The 18479-nt window shown below is 40.2% G+C and overlaps 1 protein-coding gene across 2 annotated transcripts in view; it reads right to left on the reverse strand.

The window, feature by feature from the left end:
• Plppr1 (phospholipid phosphatase related 1) overlaps positions 1-18479 on the reverse strand; it is a 231884-nt gene that overhangs the window by 22122 nt on the left and 191283 nt on the right. For both annotated transcript variants that reach the window (XM_075967221.1, XM_075967222.1), the window contains exons 3-4: positions 17668-17856; positions 3373-3505 (exon numbers count right to left, since the gene is read on the reverse strand). In XM_075967221.1, the coding sequence (XP_075823336.1) occupies positions 3373-3505; positions 17668-17856 (322 nt within the window). The remainder of the gene's footprint in view (positions 1-3372; positions 3506-17667; positions 17857-18479) is intronic.

Here is an 18479-nt window from a genome sequence, read left to right on the forward strand (position 1 = left end):
AAGAAGAGGGTCTCAGATCATGAAGGGCTCTCTAGAACATGTAAAGAACATGAGAAAATGGTTTGGAGTGATGGCTCAATGACTAAGAGTGCTTGTATTGTAAGCATGAGCACTTGAGCTTGACTCCCCGGCACCCACATAAAAAACTGGGTATGGCCGCATGTGCCTGTAACACCAGTTCTGTAGGGTGTGGATACAGGAGAATCACTGGGGTTTTCAGGCTGTCAGTCTAGCTCTAGGTTCAAAGAAACCAGTCACAAGGGAGTAAGGTGGAGAATTATAGGGCAGGACACCCTACGTCCTTCTGCAGTATCCACAAGTATACACGTGTATGGGCATGTGTAGGTACACCAAACATGTGCGCGCGCACACACACACACACACGCACACACATGCACACACATATATGCATCAGTGGCTGCAAAATAATAAATAGATGGTATCTTCGTAGAGTTGGGAGGATGAATTCTGAGGCAACATCTGGGGAAATCCCTTAAAGGGGCAAAAGAATTTTAATTGCCAAAGTCAGAGGTCTTCAAATTTTGACAGCGATCCTCAAGCTAAGTCCTCAGTGTTTCTGAATGAGTAGGTATGGGGTGGGTTTTGCAGTTCTGCATGGCTAACAAGTTTCCAGATGGTTAGAGTCTCCCAGGTTTTCAACTTGAGCAACTGAGTGGATCCTTATATCATAAAACAAGGAACATGTGAAGCAAATCCTCCTGTGACCCTATAATCCTCTGCCTTCTATTGCTGCTTCTACTAATGTCTCAGGCTTTGCATGTTACCCACTGACCATATGATGTTGGACTCAAGCTGATTTATTTGAACATCTGGTGTGGGAGAATGGTCTGTATTCTGTCAATTAAATTTTAAATAAACGCTGATTGGCCAGTAGCCAGGCAGGAAGTATAGCTGGGACAACCAGACAGGAAGTAGAGGTGGGTCAATGAGAACAGGAGAATTCTGGGAAGAAGGAAGCCCATTTCTCTGCAGTCCTGACCCAACCACAGAAGAAGCAAGATGTGACTGCCCTGCTGAATAAGGTACTGAGCCATATGGCTAACATAGACAAGAATAATGGGCTAACATAAGTTATAAGAGTTAATAAGAAGTCTGAGCTATCCGTGTGATTTCTTTGGGACTTAACGACTGTGGGGACCAGGCGGAACAAAATATCCTTGGTCAACAGAATGGTGCCCAATGTGTGGACGAATGCATCCACATAAAGCTTCAGCATCCAGATCTCTACTAGCTTATGATAAACCTGTCAAGTCCAAAGTAAACTCCAATTCTCCAAACTCCAAAAGGCAGTCCAAATATCCAGAAATGGACTCAAACTGTACTATAGGAGGATTTTTGGTGGTTAGACAAAACCCATCATTTATCAGGAACTTGTGAAAGCAGTTCCTATCTGCCAAAATGAGTCATTTTTTTTTTATTTTTTGGCAGAAGGGACATAGTGGTTTCCAATTTCATATACCTGTGGTTGCATATCAAAGGCTATGCTGGCCTCCAAGCTCCCTCAGTATCACAAATACTTGTTATAGATTTGTTCAAATGGCAAATGTGTCATCACTTATTAGTGGGATCCTGATGATCCTCCATTGATCTTGAAACCATGCCGTAGCCCAGTGTTGCGTCTCAAGTGGCAATTCCATGACCCACATCATGTTGAGGGTTCCTGCTGGGAGTTGGGGATTTCCTGGCTTTCTCCACAAGCACTTATCTAAGCCACAGAGTGCTACATGAGGGACAAACACCAGTTAAAATTGCTGTTCTTTGGCCTTGCCCCAGGTAGGGTGAGCCACAGATAGATAAGGCTTCTCTCTGCAAAGGGACAGTACCAGTGACTTTTAAAGATGTTTACAGTTAATTGTACTAGAATAATGTTTTTCATTGAATAACTTGTTTAATTATATGCATAGGAAGCAGAGCAAATGGAGGAGCCATACAATTTTTGAATCAAATTATCTTCTCTTAGAGTCTTCATCTGTATATTTCAAACAATAAAACACTTTATGTAATGGTGGGTGGATTAAATGAAGTAATGAAATAAACTATCTAGTCCAGTGTTCACTGTGAAAAATATTCTCTTATCTCCTCTTTTCCCATGATTTGGTAGCCAGCCACTCTGGTGGTAACTGGTCTAACTCTATATATATTTGAAAAGAATCATTGTTCAGAACAGTTGAATTGGACAGCAATAACATCGTATGGATCAGGCTATACCCAGATGAGCCAACCATGTCTCCTGCAATAAACAAAGCCTTTAAATTTGCGGACATTCATCATCTTAAGAGTATTTAAGTGTTAAATTTTAATTAGCTACATTTACAAAAGTTTTCCTTAGGCTTCCTGCTCTAGTATATTTTTCATTCCCAATCAACTAGAAATGTTATTGCATTAGACTTTGATATTAGACTTTGATAAGGTCATTTGTTTATAACTTGAACTCTTTACTATAACAAGAAAAAAGTATTAATTACTTATCAAAAAGAATGAGAACATGATGAAGCTGGTTCTCTGTCTTCTAGATAGTGCCATAGCTTGCTTTAGAAACAGCAATGTTAGTAATCAGAATTTTATTGGGGCTCCTAGGAAGATCTTGTCAGCAGACCTTTGCAAGGTCTTGTTATACTGCTGACAAAATGATCATCTATCGAATGCTTATAATGTAGGAATTCTGAAAGATTTATGTTTTTATCTGCATCAATGTACACATTCTCATACAACCATTGTCATCTACAGCATTTTAAGCATTTTTAGGAAGGACATAGAACATACCTTTATTATTCCTTGTCAAGAACACTAAAGAAGGCATTTCTTTTCCAAGTTGGGAAAGACATTTGTTTTTCAAGAACCTGATGGATTAGATGTCCCATACTTTGTTAAATTATCTGAATGGACAGATCTATAGGCCAGAAAAACTTTGTAAAAAAATTATCTATTTCATTTGGTCGATGTTCCCATTTACCCCCCAACCCTTACCTGACCCTTACCCTTTGGTGTATGTCTGCGCCTAATCAGTTGTAAAACCCATGGTCAGAGAGAATCTTAAGAAAATGCTAAGCAGGGGAAAATTAGTTGAAACATTTTTCTATAAGAATTTAATAAACATCACATTATTTCAAGGATCAAATATTTGAATCTTTACAACAACTTAATAAACAACATCTTACTTCAAGGATCAAATATTTTATATAGTACCAAGATTAGGCTTAGCCTTACCCTTCGTGGAAAATCCCCAAAGAGCCCTTGTTTTGAATGCTGGTATGGTACACATATCTTAGCTTATTTGACCAAGCATATCCACCAAATTCAGAACACTGTACCTACCCATTGGTGCTCGGTTCAACGGGCTACGGCACTTACCTATGAATCTGATGATCCTTCGGAGTAAGGGGTTCAGATAACAGCATTCCCCTGTAAGGATTGTTTTCTCCTCAGCAATCAGGGATTCCCTTGTTGACTTTATGAAATACATGGATATTTCACCAATAAATATCTGGGGAAGGAATGTTAAAGAAATGTCAAGCAGGAGAATTGCTTGTTTATAGATAGAGCAAAGGTCCACAAAATAACTTCCAAGGAAATTGAATTTCTTTTAAATGTCAATTGGGGAGATGGTGGGATAGATACTATCTTGCATTTAACCATTTTTTGTTTTTTGAGACAGGATTTCTCTGTGTAACAGACCTAGCTGTCCTGGAACTAGCTCTTGTAGACCAGGCTGATCTCAAACTTAGAGATACACCTGCCTCTGCCCCCAGATTAAAGGCATGCGCCACCACAGACCAGCTACATTTAATTCTTAAAATGAAATTGGAAAAACCAATATTTGACCATTTAAGATACAACTCTGGGAAAAATATTAAACTCTAAGGTCATATGAAATATAAACTGAAATAACAGTGTGCAGTGCAATTTATGATACAGCTTGTGGCAGGATTAAATGTTTAACTGACTTTGGAAATTGCAACAATGAAGGATGATTCAGAGAGCTAATAATTCAAGAAAGCACAATTTTACATCTCACCATACATTATTATTTGCATTATAAATACTTATTTGAAAGGGTTTTTTTTTTTTTTTTTGCCTGAGGTGTGTTTCTACAACACGGAAGTGGTTTGGCTGTTATTTCTTTATTACTGAATCCCTCTCTTGCTTCTTGAACAAAAACCTTTGAAATAATTATAGATTGAGTGGTAGTTTGAATATAACTAGCCCCCATAAACTCATTGGGAAGGTACTATAAGGAGGTGTGCCTTGTTGGAATAGATGTGGCCTTGTTGGAAGAAGTGCGTCATTGTGCGGATGGGCTTTGAGGTCTCCTATGCTCACAGTATGCCCAGTATCTCAACTAATGATGGAAGTTAACAACAAAGAGTAAAAGTTCACAATCACCACCATCCATTAAATACTAGGCACAGGGCACTTCAGCATGTTGACATGCTCAGATCCCTAGTCTAGATATAAATACACTTTTCTCCCTGGAGAGCCATGAATGGTCTCTAAAGCATACAAGTAACATGTGTGGGGACTGCATCCCACAATAAAGCAATAGCAATAAAGTTGCTATTGTTGTTTGATAACAGTTAGATAGCATCTGCACTGTAGTCATTATTGCTATAACTACACTATTACAATAAAGCACTTAACTAAGTCACTGGAGAAGCAGATTCCAGGAGAAGCATAGTCTACTGGGAAAGCACTAAGAAATGGAGAACCCAAGATGGAAGAAAGGACTTCCCTCCTCTAGATAACCCAGGTTTGAGACTTTAGTGTAAAATGTACTTCCTAGCTAAGAGACTCTGCTAATTCTTATATTTACAACATTTATTAATACGTAAGTGAAATATATATCATATGTTTGTATTTGTGCATAATCTTAGAGTAAATGAGAGTAAAACCTGAACTATATATTTCTGAGTCTGACTTATTTTGCTTAAAATAATTATCACTAGTTTCATTCCTCAAGCCTAATGACCAGAGTTCAGTCATCAATGACCTGGGACCTACATGATAGAAGGAAAGGATCGATTCTCATACATTGTATTCAAACTTTTTCATACATGTATTGTGGCATGTGCATGTGTGCTTGCAAACACACACACACATACACACACACTAAATAAATAGAATTGAAAAAATTGAAGAATGTGAAACTGATACAAAAATAACATTGCTACCAACATTCAAATCACAAAGGAGGTATGGAACATAAGAGAGAAATAAATGAAACAAGGGTATATTTTATTTATGTATTTGCAATGAAGCCCATTATTTTGTATGCTCAATAAAAATCAATAAAAATAGAAAATGCAAATTAGATATTTATATCCAGATACTGGCAATGTCTGGAATATACTAAGTGCATGCCTAAGTACTAAAAGAGAGAAGAAGGGGTCAAGGGGTCATTTTATAGTCAAAATGGAGTGACATATACTTGGCTTTTTGTAAAACTTTGATGGGCATCAAGTTGTTGATGAGCAATCCAGTTCCTTCAACAATGAATGGACTTTATGGACAGTCATCTCCCTCACCACATGTCTTTTACTATTTCTCCATTCACTGGGTCTTCTGTTCTCGTGGGTGTTTGTGGAGGGCGGGTGAGTCTGCCTGGAGGATGCAGGGCTGTGAAGGTAAAAGATGGCTCTGCTTTCTGCCAAGCTTGCAGCTCACCATTGATGCCATTTGCTCATAATGGCAGATTTACGGCTCTGGCTTTGGCAGTGCATTGGTCCCTCCATCTGTACTTCTGCTGGACCACCCTGTCTCAATCCATCATCTCTACAAAGAGCATCTGGAGCACGTGGGAGTCTCCATGTGTTCAGTGTTGGCTGTCTTACTTGTTTAGACCTCTCTGATTGTTGGCTAACAAAATACACATCAATCACGGCAAATTAAGAGTGTCCTCCAGTGAGAAGTGGTCAAGGCCAAACTGGCTTTGGCAAGAATAAAGTGTAGATAAATTCCATTAGTGATTTTCATCCTCTAGTTCTTCTAGCCACAATCCTAAGCGACTAAGACCTTTGATACAGAAGTAAGTGTACTTTAAGTCATGACAGCAGCTGCAATATATGGTTAGAGATCTTCCACATACAAAGCTCAAATGCAAATATGTAAACCTTATTGCAACATGGTGATCATTTTTTGTGTTTTATCTTTCTTGATGCATTATTCAACAGATTGAAGCTACTGACAGATAAAATTATATGCATTTATCATGTCCAACAAGACTCTCTAAAGTGCATTTATATTGTACAACGTGTGACTCTAGCTAGGTAATTAACATATGTCTTACCACACACAGTCGCCACTTTGGAGGTGTAAGTATTTAGCATCCACTCAGCATGTCTCAAGATCACAACATGTTTGTAGTACCCTGCTCTAGTTTTATGGAACGTACCTAGTTAACTCAAAAATTTAATCATTTGACCAATATATCCTGAAGCCCTTCTCTCTAACCACCCTGAAAATCATTCTGTTCTGTGTTTTGGTGAGCCAATATCTCATACTGTCATTTGTACTTCCATGATGAGTGATGATGTTGGAAACTTTGCATGTGATTCATTCAGGTGGTCTGATGGCTTCTAATCAAAGAACTATTGAGTTTATTATCTATTTTAGTATGAATTACATACCAAATGTATAGCTTCACATATTTTCTTCCACTTTGTGTATGAACATTTCTTTCTGTGACAATTATTGCCTTTGATAGGCAGAATCATTTTAGTTTGTAATTCTATTTCTTCACATTTCTTTCATTGACTGTGCTTTTGGGGTCATACCTAAGACACCATCAACAAGACCTTTCTCATCAAGTTTTTTTCTTCTAGTAGTTTCATAATTATAGGGTTTTGTATTAAGTCTTTAATATGTTCTGTGTTTATTATTCCATAAATTATGAGCCTAAAGTCCAATTTCATTCTTTTGTGATAGAGTTCCACTCTCCCCAACACCATTTGCCTGTTTGCATGTTTATGCACCTTGTGCATGGGGAGCCTTGGGAGCTCAGAAAAGCTATCAGATTCCTGGAACTGGAGTTGCAGATAATTGTGAGCTATTGTGTGGGTGCTGTAAATCAAAACTGGGAACTCTGGAAGAGCAGCAAGCGCCCTTTACTTTTAAGCCATCTCTTCAATCTTCCTTTTATTTTTTGAACTAACCTACTGAATCCTGTCAGTGATGTCCACGTGTGTATAGATGTGGTGCCATGCACTTGAGCATGGTCAGTCTCGGGAAACTCTCACAAGTATTTTGCCCTCTTCAATTTCTTTTAATGTTTGAAGAACTGACCTTTACTCTCCCAGCAGCTATCAACTGCCATAGCTGCTCAGCTGCTGTGAGTTCATGAACATTTAGTGATCATGTCCAGAAAACACTGTTCTGACCTTAATTTTATTATTATTTTAAAATTTTGCAACTATCGTACATAGCTTTCTTGATTCATTTTTCAGAGAGCTTTCAGTCAGTGTGTAGAAATGCCACTGGCTTCCATATGATAAATTTACATACCTTTGCTATATTGAATTGCTCTAATGTCACAATCTTGGGTGGCATCATGTGGGTCTTTGGAATAGAAGACCATGTTGTTGGCAAAGAGGCATAATATAATTTCTTCATTTCTAGTTTGGACACCTTTTAATTCTTTTTGTTACATAATGACGCTAGTTAGAACACTATGCTGAGCAGAAGAACTATGCTGCCTCTTTCTCTTCTGGTTCTGGAGTAAAGGCTGTCTGCCTTTTCCTGTTCAGCAAGAATATATTATATATTATTTTTATGATATTCAGGCAACTCACTGGGCATTTTATAAATAAAGAATACTAAATATTGTTAAACACTTTATATCTCATAAATCAATTGTGATTTTTGTCTTTCATTCCATTAATGTGTTGTATTATGTTTACTGATTTGCATATATTGGACCATCCTGATATTCTTGGGCATGAATTTTACTTTATCACAAGGGGGATCATTTCAAATCTAAAATAATTAAATAAAATATAATTACATCACTTCTCCATTCCTATCATGTCCCACATCTTTATTCCCTCTCAAATTCATGACCCATTTTCTTTGATTATTATTATTACATATATGTCTCTCATTTAAGATGCAGTTAGGGATTATTCTGTAAAGCGGTGACAATAGGTTCTTCCTCAAGATCTCCAACCTCACTAGCTCCAAGTAGTTTTCTATGTTTTTAGTGCCAGGTATGATTTTCCTTGTGCAGAGTTGTACTTAAGTCCAATTAGACACCTGTGGTTATTGCCAAGATGTAAATGCCACTATTGCACCTTTAGAGATATTTTGGTTATTGTGGTTCTTGGGTGTCACAGCTGGCAGGGTTGCTGACTGCTCCCCTCCCTTGGCAGCTTGCACAGTGCCTTCTGGTACTTAAAAAGCAAGACTTCAGGAAGGAGACTTTCGTGTTCTATCAAGCTTGAATCTTTCAACTCTTTTTTTTAAAATTTATTTATTTATTAAAGATTTCTGTCTCTTCCCCGCCACCGCCTCCCATTTCCCTCCCCCTCCCCCAGTCAAGTCCCCCTCCCTCCTCAGCCCGAAGAGCAATCAGGGTTCCCTGCCCTTGGGAAGTCCAAGGAACCCCCACCTCCATCCAGATCTAGTAAGGTGAGCATCCAAACTGCCTAGGCTCCTACAAAGCCAGTACGTGCAGTAGGATCAGAAACCCATTGCCATTGTTCTTGAGTTCTCAGTAGTCCTCTTCAACAGTAGTTTTACCTTTAACCTCTAAGAAGCAACCAAGGGAAACAGCAATAGCCTATATTTTGTTGGGAGTTTCTTGGACTACCATGACCAACAGCTTGGTTCTGATCATTTTTAAAGAGAGCCTATGGTTTAGGTGGGGAGCATTGTCAGCCCAAAGGCCACACTGCCATATTTTTATGTATTATATGTAGTTTTATGTAAATATAAAATAATATGATTCCCTAAGCCATTTTCAAACATACCGAGTGTTATCTGCCTTCCTCCCTCCCTTTCCTTCTGCAGTTACCCCTCCACCACTAGCCAGTTAAAGCTCCCAGGTTTTCCCACTTCCCTTTTCCTATCTCTCCTATCCTGCTACTCACCTCCCTAGCCCCCATCATTGTCCCTTTTACTTTCCTGGCATCTGTGGTTACTTCAGGTTATCTGAACATCTGGAGCTATGTATCACTCAACTCAAGCTGATAAGATCTTGTTGAGGATTTTCACACCTTTGTTCATCAGCAGCAATGGCCTCAGACAAAAAAGGATTGCAAGTATGTTGTTCTCTTTCTTGGAATAGTCTTAACAACTGACACTCATTCTTCTTTTCACATTTGGGGGAAATCAGCAGAGAAGGCATTCAATGCTTGATTGTTTACTGATAGAATTTTTGTTATTGACTCAATCTCATTTTTTATTAGTTGTTTATCTATGTTTTTTATTTCTTCATGATTCTATTTTGAAGGGTTGTATGTGTTAACAAATACAGCCATTCCTTTTAGGTTATATAATTTGTTGGCTTATAGCTGTTCCGGATAGTCTCTTAATTGTCTTTGTCTTTCTATTATAGCATTTTTTTAGTGTCTCCTTTTCTGAATTTTGGGGTCTTCTCCCTTTTTTCCTTTTTAAAAACAGAACCAAAGTCTCGTAAATCTTCTTTATCTTTGCATACAAAACTAATCTTAAGCTTTATTGATTTTTCTATTATTTTCTAATGTTTCTTTCATTTATTTCTTATTATGTCCTTTATATGTAGTTTCCTAATTTCTTGAGCCATAACATAATGTTTTATTTGATATCTTTCCTTCTGCTGTGTAGATGCTGATAGCTATAAAATTCACTCTTAGAATTGCAATGGTTTCATTCCATATGTTTTGGCAGGTTGCTTTCCAGCATTTCTGGCTTTTATTTTTGCATGTATGTGTGCAAGCAGATGCCAGAGCTCATCTTCCTGTGTCCTCCTCAATCACTGTCCACCTTATTTTTCTTTTCTTTTATTTTAGTTTTTTTTATAACATCAGACAGAGATATACAATTCTAAGGAGATTATTTCTATTTTCAATGATAATTATAACATTTCACAGCTGAATGCCTCAGATGGCAACATTCAGCTATAAATATCTCCTTCCTTATTGCAACCAAGTTAACACTATGTCCTCTCTGGTGTTTACAATTTACCATCTACAAGAATGCAGTTGAGTCTTTTTCTTTTCAAAATTCTTCTTTTTTTTCTATGAACAGTGCCTTAGTTATCAGCAAATGGGGACCAGGGCTGGGATGCTTTGGCTTGAATGGGAAATAGTCACCGTGGGGTCCGCGGTTTGAATCTTTGGACCCAGCTGCTGTTATTTGAAAAGGACTTTTTGGATATGCAGAATTTGCTGGAAGAAGTTGTTCACTGGCAAGAGACTTTTGAGACTTTCTAGCCTGGCCCTACTCTCTGTTATTACTCTATTTCCTGACTGTGGGTGCAATTGTGCCAGCTGCTTCAAACTCCTCTGCTTTGTTCGTCTTACCATAAAGGACTGTATCCTTATGGAACTGTGAACCCCAAAGCATCCTTTCTCCGTTAGGCTGATAGTCTAGTGTATTCTGTTATACCTTATTTTTCAAACAGTGTTTTTCCACTGACCCTGGAGCTTCCGGATTGGCTGGACTGGCTATCCAGTGACCTCCAGTGATTCCCTATCTCTGCCTGCCACCCGAGTAGGGCTTACAGATAGAAGCACACAAAGTTTTGACACAGGTGCTGGTGGTTCAAAGTTAGGGTGTCATTTTGCCCAGTAAACAGTTCCTCAAGGCCTCAGGAAATAAAACCATATTCTCTGATTTTTTTCATTAACCAGGTTGTTGTTTTGGACCATGCTGCTTAGTTCATACGTACTTGTGAATTTTCTGATTTTTCTCATGTAGATGTATATGACTGTGTTAATAAAAAAGACTAGCTATGATTTCAGTCTTAAGTACTATGAACTGTTTTGTGGCCTAGACAATGTTCCATGCACGTTAGAGAATGTGTATTCTGAGGCTATAAAATAGAACCTCCTCTATGGGTCTGTTAGGTTAATTTGGGTTTGATCAAAGTCATGTTTTCCTACTGGTCTTATTTCTCAGTATCTGTCTACAACGTGAGGTGGGGGTGCTAAAATCGCCTGCTATTTATACCATCGAAACCTTTCTTCAGATCTGTTAATATTTGCTTTATGTATTTACGTGCTGCAGTGCTCAGTATTTGTAAATGTGTCCTTGCTGAATGAGCCCTCTTGCTATTGTATAATGATCTCCTTTGTGGTTTTTTTTTAACATATTATGGTTTAAAGATAATTTTTTGCTTCAATATGGCTACAGACTGAGTATGCAAAAATTCAAACGCTGATATGCCCCCAAACTTGAAGTCTTTAAAAGCACTGGTTCTCAAAAGATTTGGAGGGATTTCAAACTTTTTAGATTAGGGACGCACGGTTGTTACCAAGTGTGTGAAATATTCTCCAGCCCCCAATTTGGGATATAATGTGTACCTGGTGCACCTGTTCCATTTTGGTTTTCATTTGTATGTGGCATCATTTTTTCCCCTTTCACTTCCTGCTACATCTGCACTTCCTGTGAAATGGGTCTCCTGAGTCCTTTTCGTTTTGCTTATCAGTATAAATACTTAGGGATGACCACTTAGTATTAGATAACCAATTAAGGGGCTTCTCTCTGAGGAAGACTAATTCTCTCTCTTATATCAATCATCAAATTGTTTGTAGCTCTTCATTAGGGACACGGCTTTGTGAGATTTCCCCCACCCACACAGGCATGTCAGCATGTATCGTCTTTATTCAGGTCTTGTGTAGACAGTCACATTGTTGGAATCTCCTGGGTGCACTTTGCCTATCATGTATGGAAGATGCTATCAGGTAGCAGACATCGCAGTCCTCTGTCCCTCACAATCTCTCTGTCTCTTTCTCCATGTTGTTCTTTGTGCTTTAGATGTACAGTTAGTGTTGCAGTTGTATCTGCTGGGTCTGGGCACCCCGCAGTTAGTTGTTCACTGCCTTTGACCAGTGTTGGATTTCTGTGAGGGTTTCTATCTGCTACCAAAAAGATGAGGGGTGAGAACTACATTTGTCTGTGGGTATGATGATACTTATTTACAATGTAATTAGAGATTATACTAGTTTAGAAGACTGGCAGATGTTCTCTCTTAGGGTCTATGACCTTATCAGCTAAGGTAAGTTTGCTAAGTATACCTATTAGGCATGATTTGCCCTATAGAGCCGGCCTTACGTCCAATGAAATGGCTGTTGACTGTCTGCTAGATGTTAGTGCCACTGCTTGACTTGAGTACTCCTTTCACACTGCTTATTATTGTGGTTCCTAGGCTTTACACCTGGGTGTGATGACTACAGATGTCTCTTCCCCCATGGCAGGTCACACAGCACCTTCAGTTACTATCAGAGCTAATAATTGATATTCTACCTGGAAGACTTCCACAATCACGAGCATCCAAACCATTGTAGATTTTAAAAGTGACCCAATAAATGAGAAAAAAAATAGATTCTGCTGCCTGCACTATGAGAGCCTCCTTTATTCTGGGCTTTTATCTTTCATGACGAGTGCTATCGATGAACTCTACATATGCCAAGAGGTTCTGCTTCCTTTACTAGCAGAACTCTAGTTTTCTCAAGAATTATTGACTTTTGCTTTATCATACATAGATATAAATAATAGATACCACCACTGGACGCTCCCAATGTCCTTTAGCAGCATACATAGGAAAGGCCATATGTATGACAGCGTTTGGAAAACCATCTTGTGCCTGTGATAACACTAGAGATTGCCTTCTGGTCTCATCCAGCAGTCAGCTCCACCCACTCTGAAAGCTATCTTAGTTGAGACTATAGTTGTAGAAAGGTGGGACCATATATTCCTAAAAACATAGAACTCACGAATACCTTTTGTTTTGCTGAACAAGAGCAATGGAAACCTAAAATAATTTTATCAAATCTCATTCTCAATAAAAAAGTAAACCCAACTGTAATCTTCAAGTAACTTAATCAGCCCCTATTTTTAGGAAAACAATATTCTTTAAACAAAAAATGCTGAAAGTGGTGGTGTTCACCTTTAATTTCAGCATTTGGGAGTCAAGGGCAGGCAGATCTCTGTGAGTTCGAGGTCAGCCTGGTCTTCTACACTAGTTCCAGGACAGCCAGGGCTATTACACAAAGAAACACTGTCTCAAAAGAAGAAACAAAACAAAACAAACAAACAAAAGACCCTCACAAACAACAATAATATACCTTTAAGCTTAGAATAACTGGAAATAGTGCAATGAGCAAACACTCCTAAGGGAAATTCGGATCACTAATATGTAGTCTGAACAAAAATGTGGAAATTAATTTTTAATTTTTTTCCAATTCATAAATTTAATTGGGTCATCCATATGTTCACCCCAGAAGAAAGTGTAGATTGTAAAGATAGAGTATAATAGTTTGGCAAAAGGACTTTCTGTCTGAAGAAGTCATGTGATGAGGTACAGAGGGATAGAATGTAACTTAGAAAATGTCCAAGAGTTTCAATGGAGGAGATAGTGCAGAACCCGGAAGAGGAAGATTCTGAGGGAGTGCAAGGTAGACAATGTTTCCTTTGCTTCTTCAGCAGCTGGGGTCCTGTCAGGCAGCCAACCGGCTCTGCACTGAGAGACCACTCTGTGGCTTGCAATGTCCTTTTACATTGAATGCAAAGAGCTCGCACAAATGCTCAAATGAAAATTTGCAAGTCCAGCCTTTCTTTCGAACTGCGCTGGCCTTTCCTTTCTGAGGAAACTGCTCCTGAGTCGCCCGCGCATGTGTCTGTGTGCCCGCGGCTCGCACTTGGATACCAAACTGTGAGCGATTTCCGTTCTCTTGGGCAGGGAGTCAAATGCTGGGCTGCTTCAATGCTAAATACTCCCCAGTCACTTCATTGTGAGGCCAAGAGAAAGGTTTAATAGCTATCTTCTCATGCCTTGTGCCACCGGGACTGAGATGAAATAAGGGTAAATCAGATTCGCTGCCCAGTAAATCCTCTTATCCAACAGGCTCCCTGGCTCTCTCCTTCGCCTCGGAGTCGGAGTTTATCCAGAAGGCCCAAGGGAGCAGTTCGTTAGCCAAGCTGTCCAGGTAGTCAGAACAAACCCTGCAGGCTTCTTTGAAGTATGGGTTATGACTGGGGGCTAAACAGTTCTGGACACAATAAATTCTCCAAGCTTCAACTTTTCCTAAGGATATGTGACAGCAATGGCTTTGGCCCCGTGCAGTTTATCCCAAGTGGCCTTGTCTCAATATGAGGTTGATATTTTCTGACAGGAAAGCATAAAAGGGGAAACAGAGAGTTTACAGGTCAAATGGCCCTGTCTTTTCCCTCAGCTCTCCCCTGTGCATCTGCAACTGGGGATGGGGTTGTGAATGCTCATCTGTGGAGACACAGGAGTGTGGTGGTCAGTTCAGCCAGGGTCACTGTGCTTAGAGATGAGAAAGAAAGAAAGAAAGAAAGAAAGAAAGAAAGAAAGAAAGGAAGGAAGGAAGGAAGGAAGGAAGGAAGGAAGGAAGGAAGGAAGGAAGGAAGGAAGGAAAGGAAAGGAAAAAAAAGCCAAGGACAATCCAGGTCCAGGTAGAGGTAATTTTTCTGAAACTTACTACTAGTTACTATGTACATCACTGAAAAGTGGTCTTGCCTTCATTATACCCCATGGAGCATGGGGAATTCTTTTAAGGAGAAACTGATAAGTTGTGCACCCCTGTGGCACACGTGGCACACACAAGTGAATCCAGAAAGGAATCTAACATGCAGAAACTTCCATCAAAATGGTCCTTTTTGCTCTCTTCCTGTTCTCTCTCTTGGAGAGTCTCTCTCTCTCTCTCTCTCTCTCTCTCTCTCTCTCTCTCCTCCCCTTTCCCCCCTTTTCCTTCCTCTCCATAACCCATCTAATAAATATCTAACTTTAAAAAATGGTCCTTTTTGTGTTCTCATCAAATCTGAGAACTAGAAGGTCTTGGAAATCGTTGAGCATGATCCCTTTAAAAAGTGTAGAGAAGAGAAAACTGAACCCACAAGCAGCTAGAAGTCACACAGTTATTTGGGGCCTCAGTCTGAGGGAGACAGTGAATGCTGGGAGCTCTGAGCAGGTGTGTGTGCTGAAGGAGGCACTAGGACTCAGAGATGCTGAGATCTCACATGGCCAAGTCCTACCTCACTGCGCAGACGTGAACACAGCTCCTTCTCAGAGCTCAGAGGCTATCTGGCCTGCCACTGATCACAGACTGGGGTCTTGAGGGAATATAGCTGCTGACCAACAGGGTTGAGGACTGTATTGCTCCCTGCCATTAGCCCACCAGTTGTGAGCATCCCTGGTTCCCAGCCATGCCCCCAATTTTAAAAGGAGGGCAACAATGGAACCCAGTGGGCAGATCCCTGTCCATCTGTTTATATAAAAATGGAACCTTCAGGGCATCATTTAGCCAAACCGTGTCTGGTGTTCCCAACTGAAAGATGAAGGAGGCTGTTGGCCATGATTTTTATGTTCATTGGAATACTCCGTTCTGCCTCACTGGGATGCTATGAGGCTCACCTAGGCAACATCTGCAGAGTAGACATCATTATAAAATGGTTTCTTTTTTTAGTTATACAAAATAATGTTTTTCATGATGAAATTTTCATACATAAATGTTATTGTGTCTTGGTCACATTAATCCTTCCTTGCTTTTCCTTACCTGGGCCTTGTTATCTCCCCAATATTTTCCCATATTCTCTCTTCCACTTTCATGTGCACTTAACATTTTGAAGAATTTGCTTTTGATTTTATTCGGCAATTATACTGTTTCTTTGATTCAAATTTTCTGCTCATCTTTATTAATGTTTCTACTAGTCTTAGTTTTTTTAATGGGCAAAATCTCTATAAATACAAAATAGTTATAGGAAAATAAAGAGAATGATAATGAGACTAGGAAAAAAGGAAAAATATGTATTAGTAACTCAATGGGTCACTCAGCAATTCGTGTCTGAACACATAAGAACATGATATCATGATGTGCTTATGGCACACTCGCAGTTCCAGACTGCCTCAGGTAGAACCACCACCAGTACATTCTAGACAGAGCTTAACCTGTTTCCTTGTTTTACCTGGGGATTAGAGTTTTCTGCCTTGTGAGGCACATAGAAGTGTCTTCTCTCTATGCTTTCTTTTTCTTCCTAGGGCTGAGGATAAGGATAAGGGAAAGGAGACATAGAAGTTATGTCCAGTTCCCATCCCTTTAGAAGAGGCCATTCTCAGGGATTCTCAATGGAATGTCATAATTCTCAGATGAGGACATTTGTCCTGTGATGTCAAAGCGGTGGAGGATAATTCCCTGCTAGGTTCTTTACTCCTGGACACTACGGGCATGCCAGGAACTTTAGGAAGTCACTTCTAGACCCAGTGACAACCTTGCCTTGTCTAGAAGGAATCAGTGAGATGAGTCACCCCGCCAGGATATGAGCCAGATCCGCTGCTCTGCAGACCTACTGTTTCTAACTACCCGGATGCATCGTGTTGCATCTCATCAGTATCGCTCTCATTTCTCCTGATGTCTTAGTAGCTAAGGGGAGCTCTGCTGGGGATGGATCAAATGATCTGAATAGACTTAGAGTGTGGTGATTCAATTTTTCTATAGCCTCAAAATTACAGTCAATTTTCATCATAAGAGAAGCCTTGCCACCGAGAATAGCTTTTGAACTGAATGTCTGAGCAATCACCGTATTCTTCAGTAAACCAGTTAGTATTTTTAATGAAGGCCCGGTCTGAAAGAGAGCAGAAGGCATGTCAGAGGTGGAGTGGGAAGAATGGGGTTTTATTAGAAAGCGATTAGAAGGGAAGGACAGAGCCGGAACTGAAATTACGCCCGGATGAATCTGCCCTGGTGACAGCAATGTGTTCAGACACACGAGTGTTTATTTTAACACTCTCATAAAATGAGAGTGTCTAAGTGTTAAGTCACTGGACTGCCTAACAGGAATCTGCAAGCTTTATGCTCTCGAAGCAGTCTCCCTACAGGGCTGTCCGTCCAATTTTCGACCTCAAAGGAGAGACAGTGAAATAAATGAAGGCAAGGTTGCAGCTGAGCTCACTGGGATGTGACTTGGACAGAAGCAGGGACAGCACATTTTGGGTCAAGTAATTTTGCTCCTCTCTGGCCTCTGCAGTTCAGCGGTAGCAGCAGGAGGTAGCAGCTGGAGGGTTCTGCTCCGCTCTGATCTGAGTCTCTATGGCAATGCCATCCTAACAGTCAACTCCTGAATACACACAACTAACTCTCAGCCTACTTTTTCTGAGAGTACAGTAGCTATTCTTAAAGAGGCCAGCTAACTATGTCTGTTGATTTCTGACATTCACACATACTTTTAAAAAACACAGCTTCAAAAACCCTGACACTGAAAAGCAAAAATAAAATAAAAAATAAAATAAAAAAATCCATCTATGAAAGAAAGGCAAGATCAATTTAATTTTGTTGTTTTTATGAAGAGTTCTACTCAGTCTTCTCCAGCTGAAACAGGAGAGCGTTGATTAGGCTACCCGCTGGTGAGACCCAGGAGGACAGGAAAGAGGAGAAAAGGCAGACAGGAAACATTTTTCAGGTGCCAGACAACAAAGAACTCTTGTTCTGTACTTACAATAGCAGTTGGAGTGGCAGCCAGCACGCAATAGAGCACCAGAGGGGTGATGAAACTTTCTTCCTCCGTCCCTGGGTAAGGCTTCATTAAGTCTCCGTCCTGACAGAAGAATCCTTGGATATGCACCTGAAAAGTGTCAGTGCATTCGAAGTAGTAGGCAAGCAGCACTGTCCCAGCCATGATGACAAGCTGAAAATACAGCATGGCCACACAGAGACATTAGCGGGGCTTCGGAGCAGCGCTGGCCCCTCAGAGCACACTCCCTCCATCACCCTGCAGCACTTCTGGGGTTGGTATTGGCAAGGGTGCGCGCGCCTGGCGCAGCACGCTCTGGGCTTTGGGGTTGTGTGCTAGCTTGTCTGCCTGCTAACATCTGCCATCTGCTGTAGAAACCTTCCAGCAAATAAAGTGCAGACCCCATCTGAAGGGCGGACCACAGCAAGGCTCATAGAGCGACCTGGCTTTACTGCTATGCTCTCGGAGTAGCTGCGGAAACTGGGGCTGACATGCGCATTCACATTCAGGTCAGAGGTGAAAGTTCGAATGGCAGAGGCTTAGTGAGAAATTTTATAAATTATTAAAGATAGACTCACCGTACAAAATGTTAGTCAGTCAGGAGTAAATGACTGAGGGAGAGGAAGAGAGAGAGAGAGAGAGACAGAGAGAGAGAGAGAGAGAGAGAGAGAGAGAGAGAGAGAGAGAGAGAGAGAGAGAGAGAGAGAGAGAGAGAGAGAAAAGTTTAACAGGAATGAGAGGCTTTTTCAGAACCATGCCTTATATTATTGGCAGGTGTTCTACATCCGGGATGGCTT

Source organism: Microtus pennsylvanicus, chromosome 3 (assembly GCF_037038515.1).
Source record: "Microtus pennsylvanicus isolate mMicPen1 chromosome 3, mMicPen1.hap1, whole genome shotgun sequence".
NCBI classification, from domain to species: domain Eukaryota; kingdom Metazoa; phylum Chordata; class Mammalia; order Rodentia; family Cricetidae; genus Microtus; species Microtus pennsylvanicus.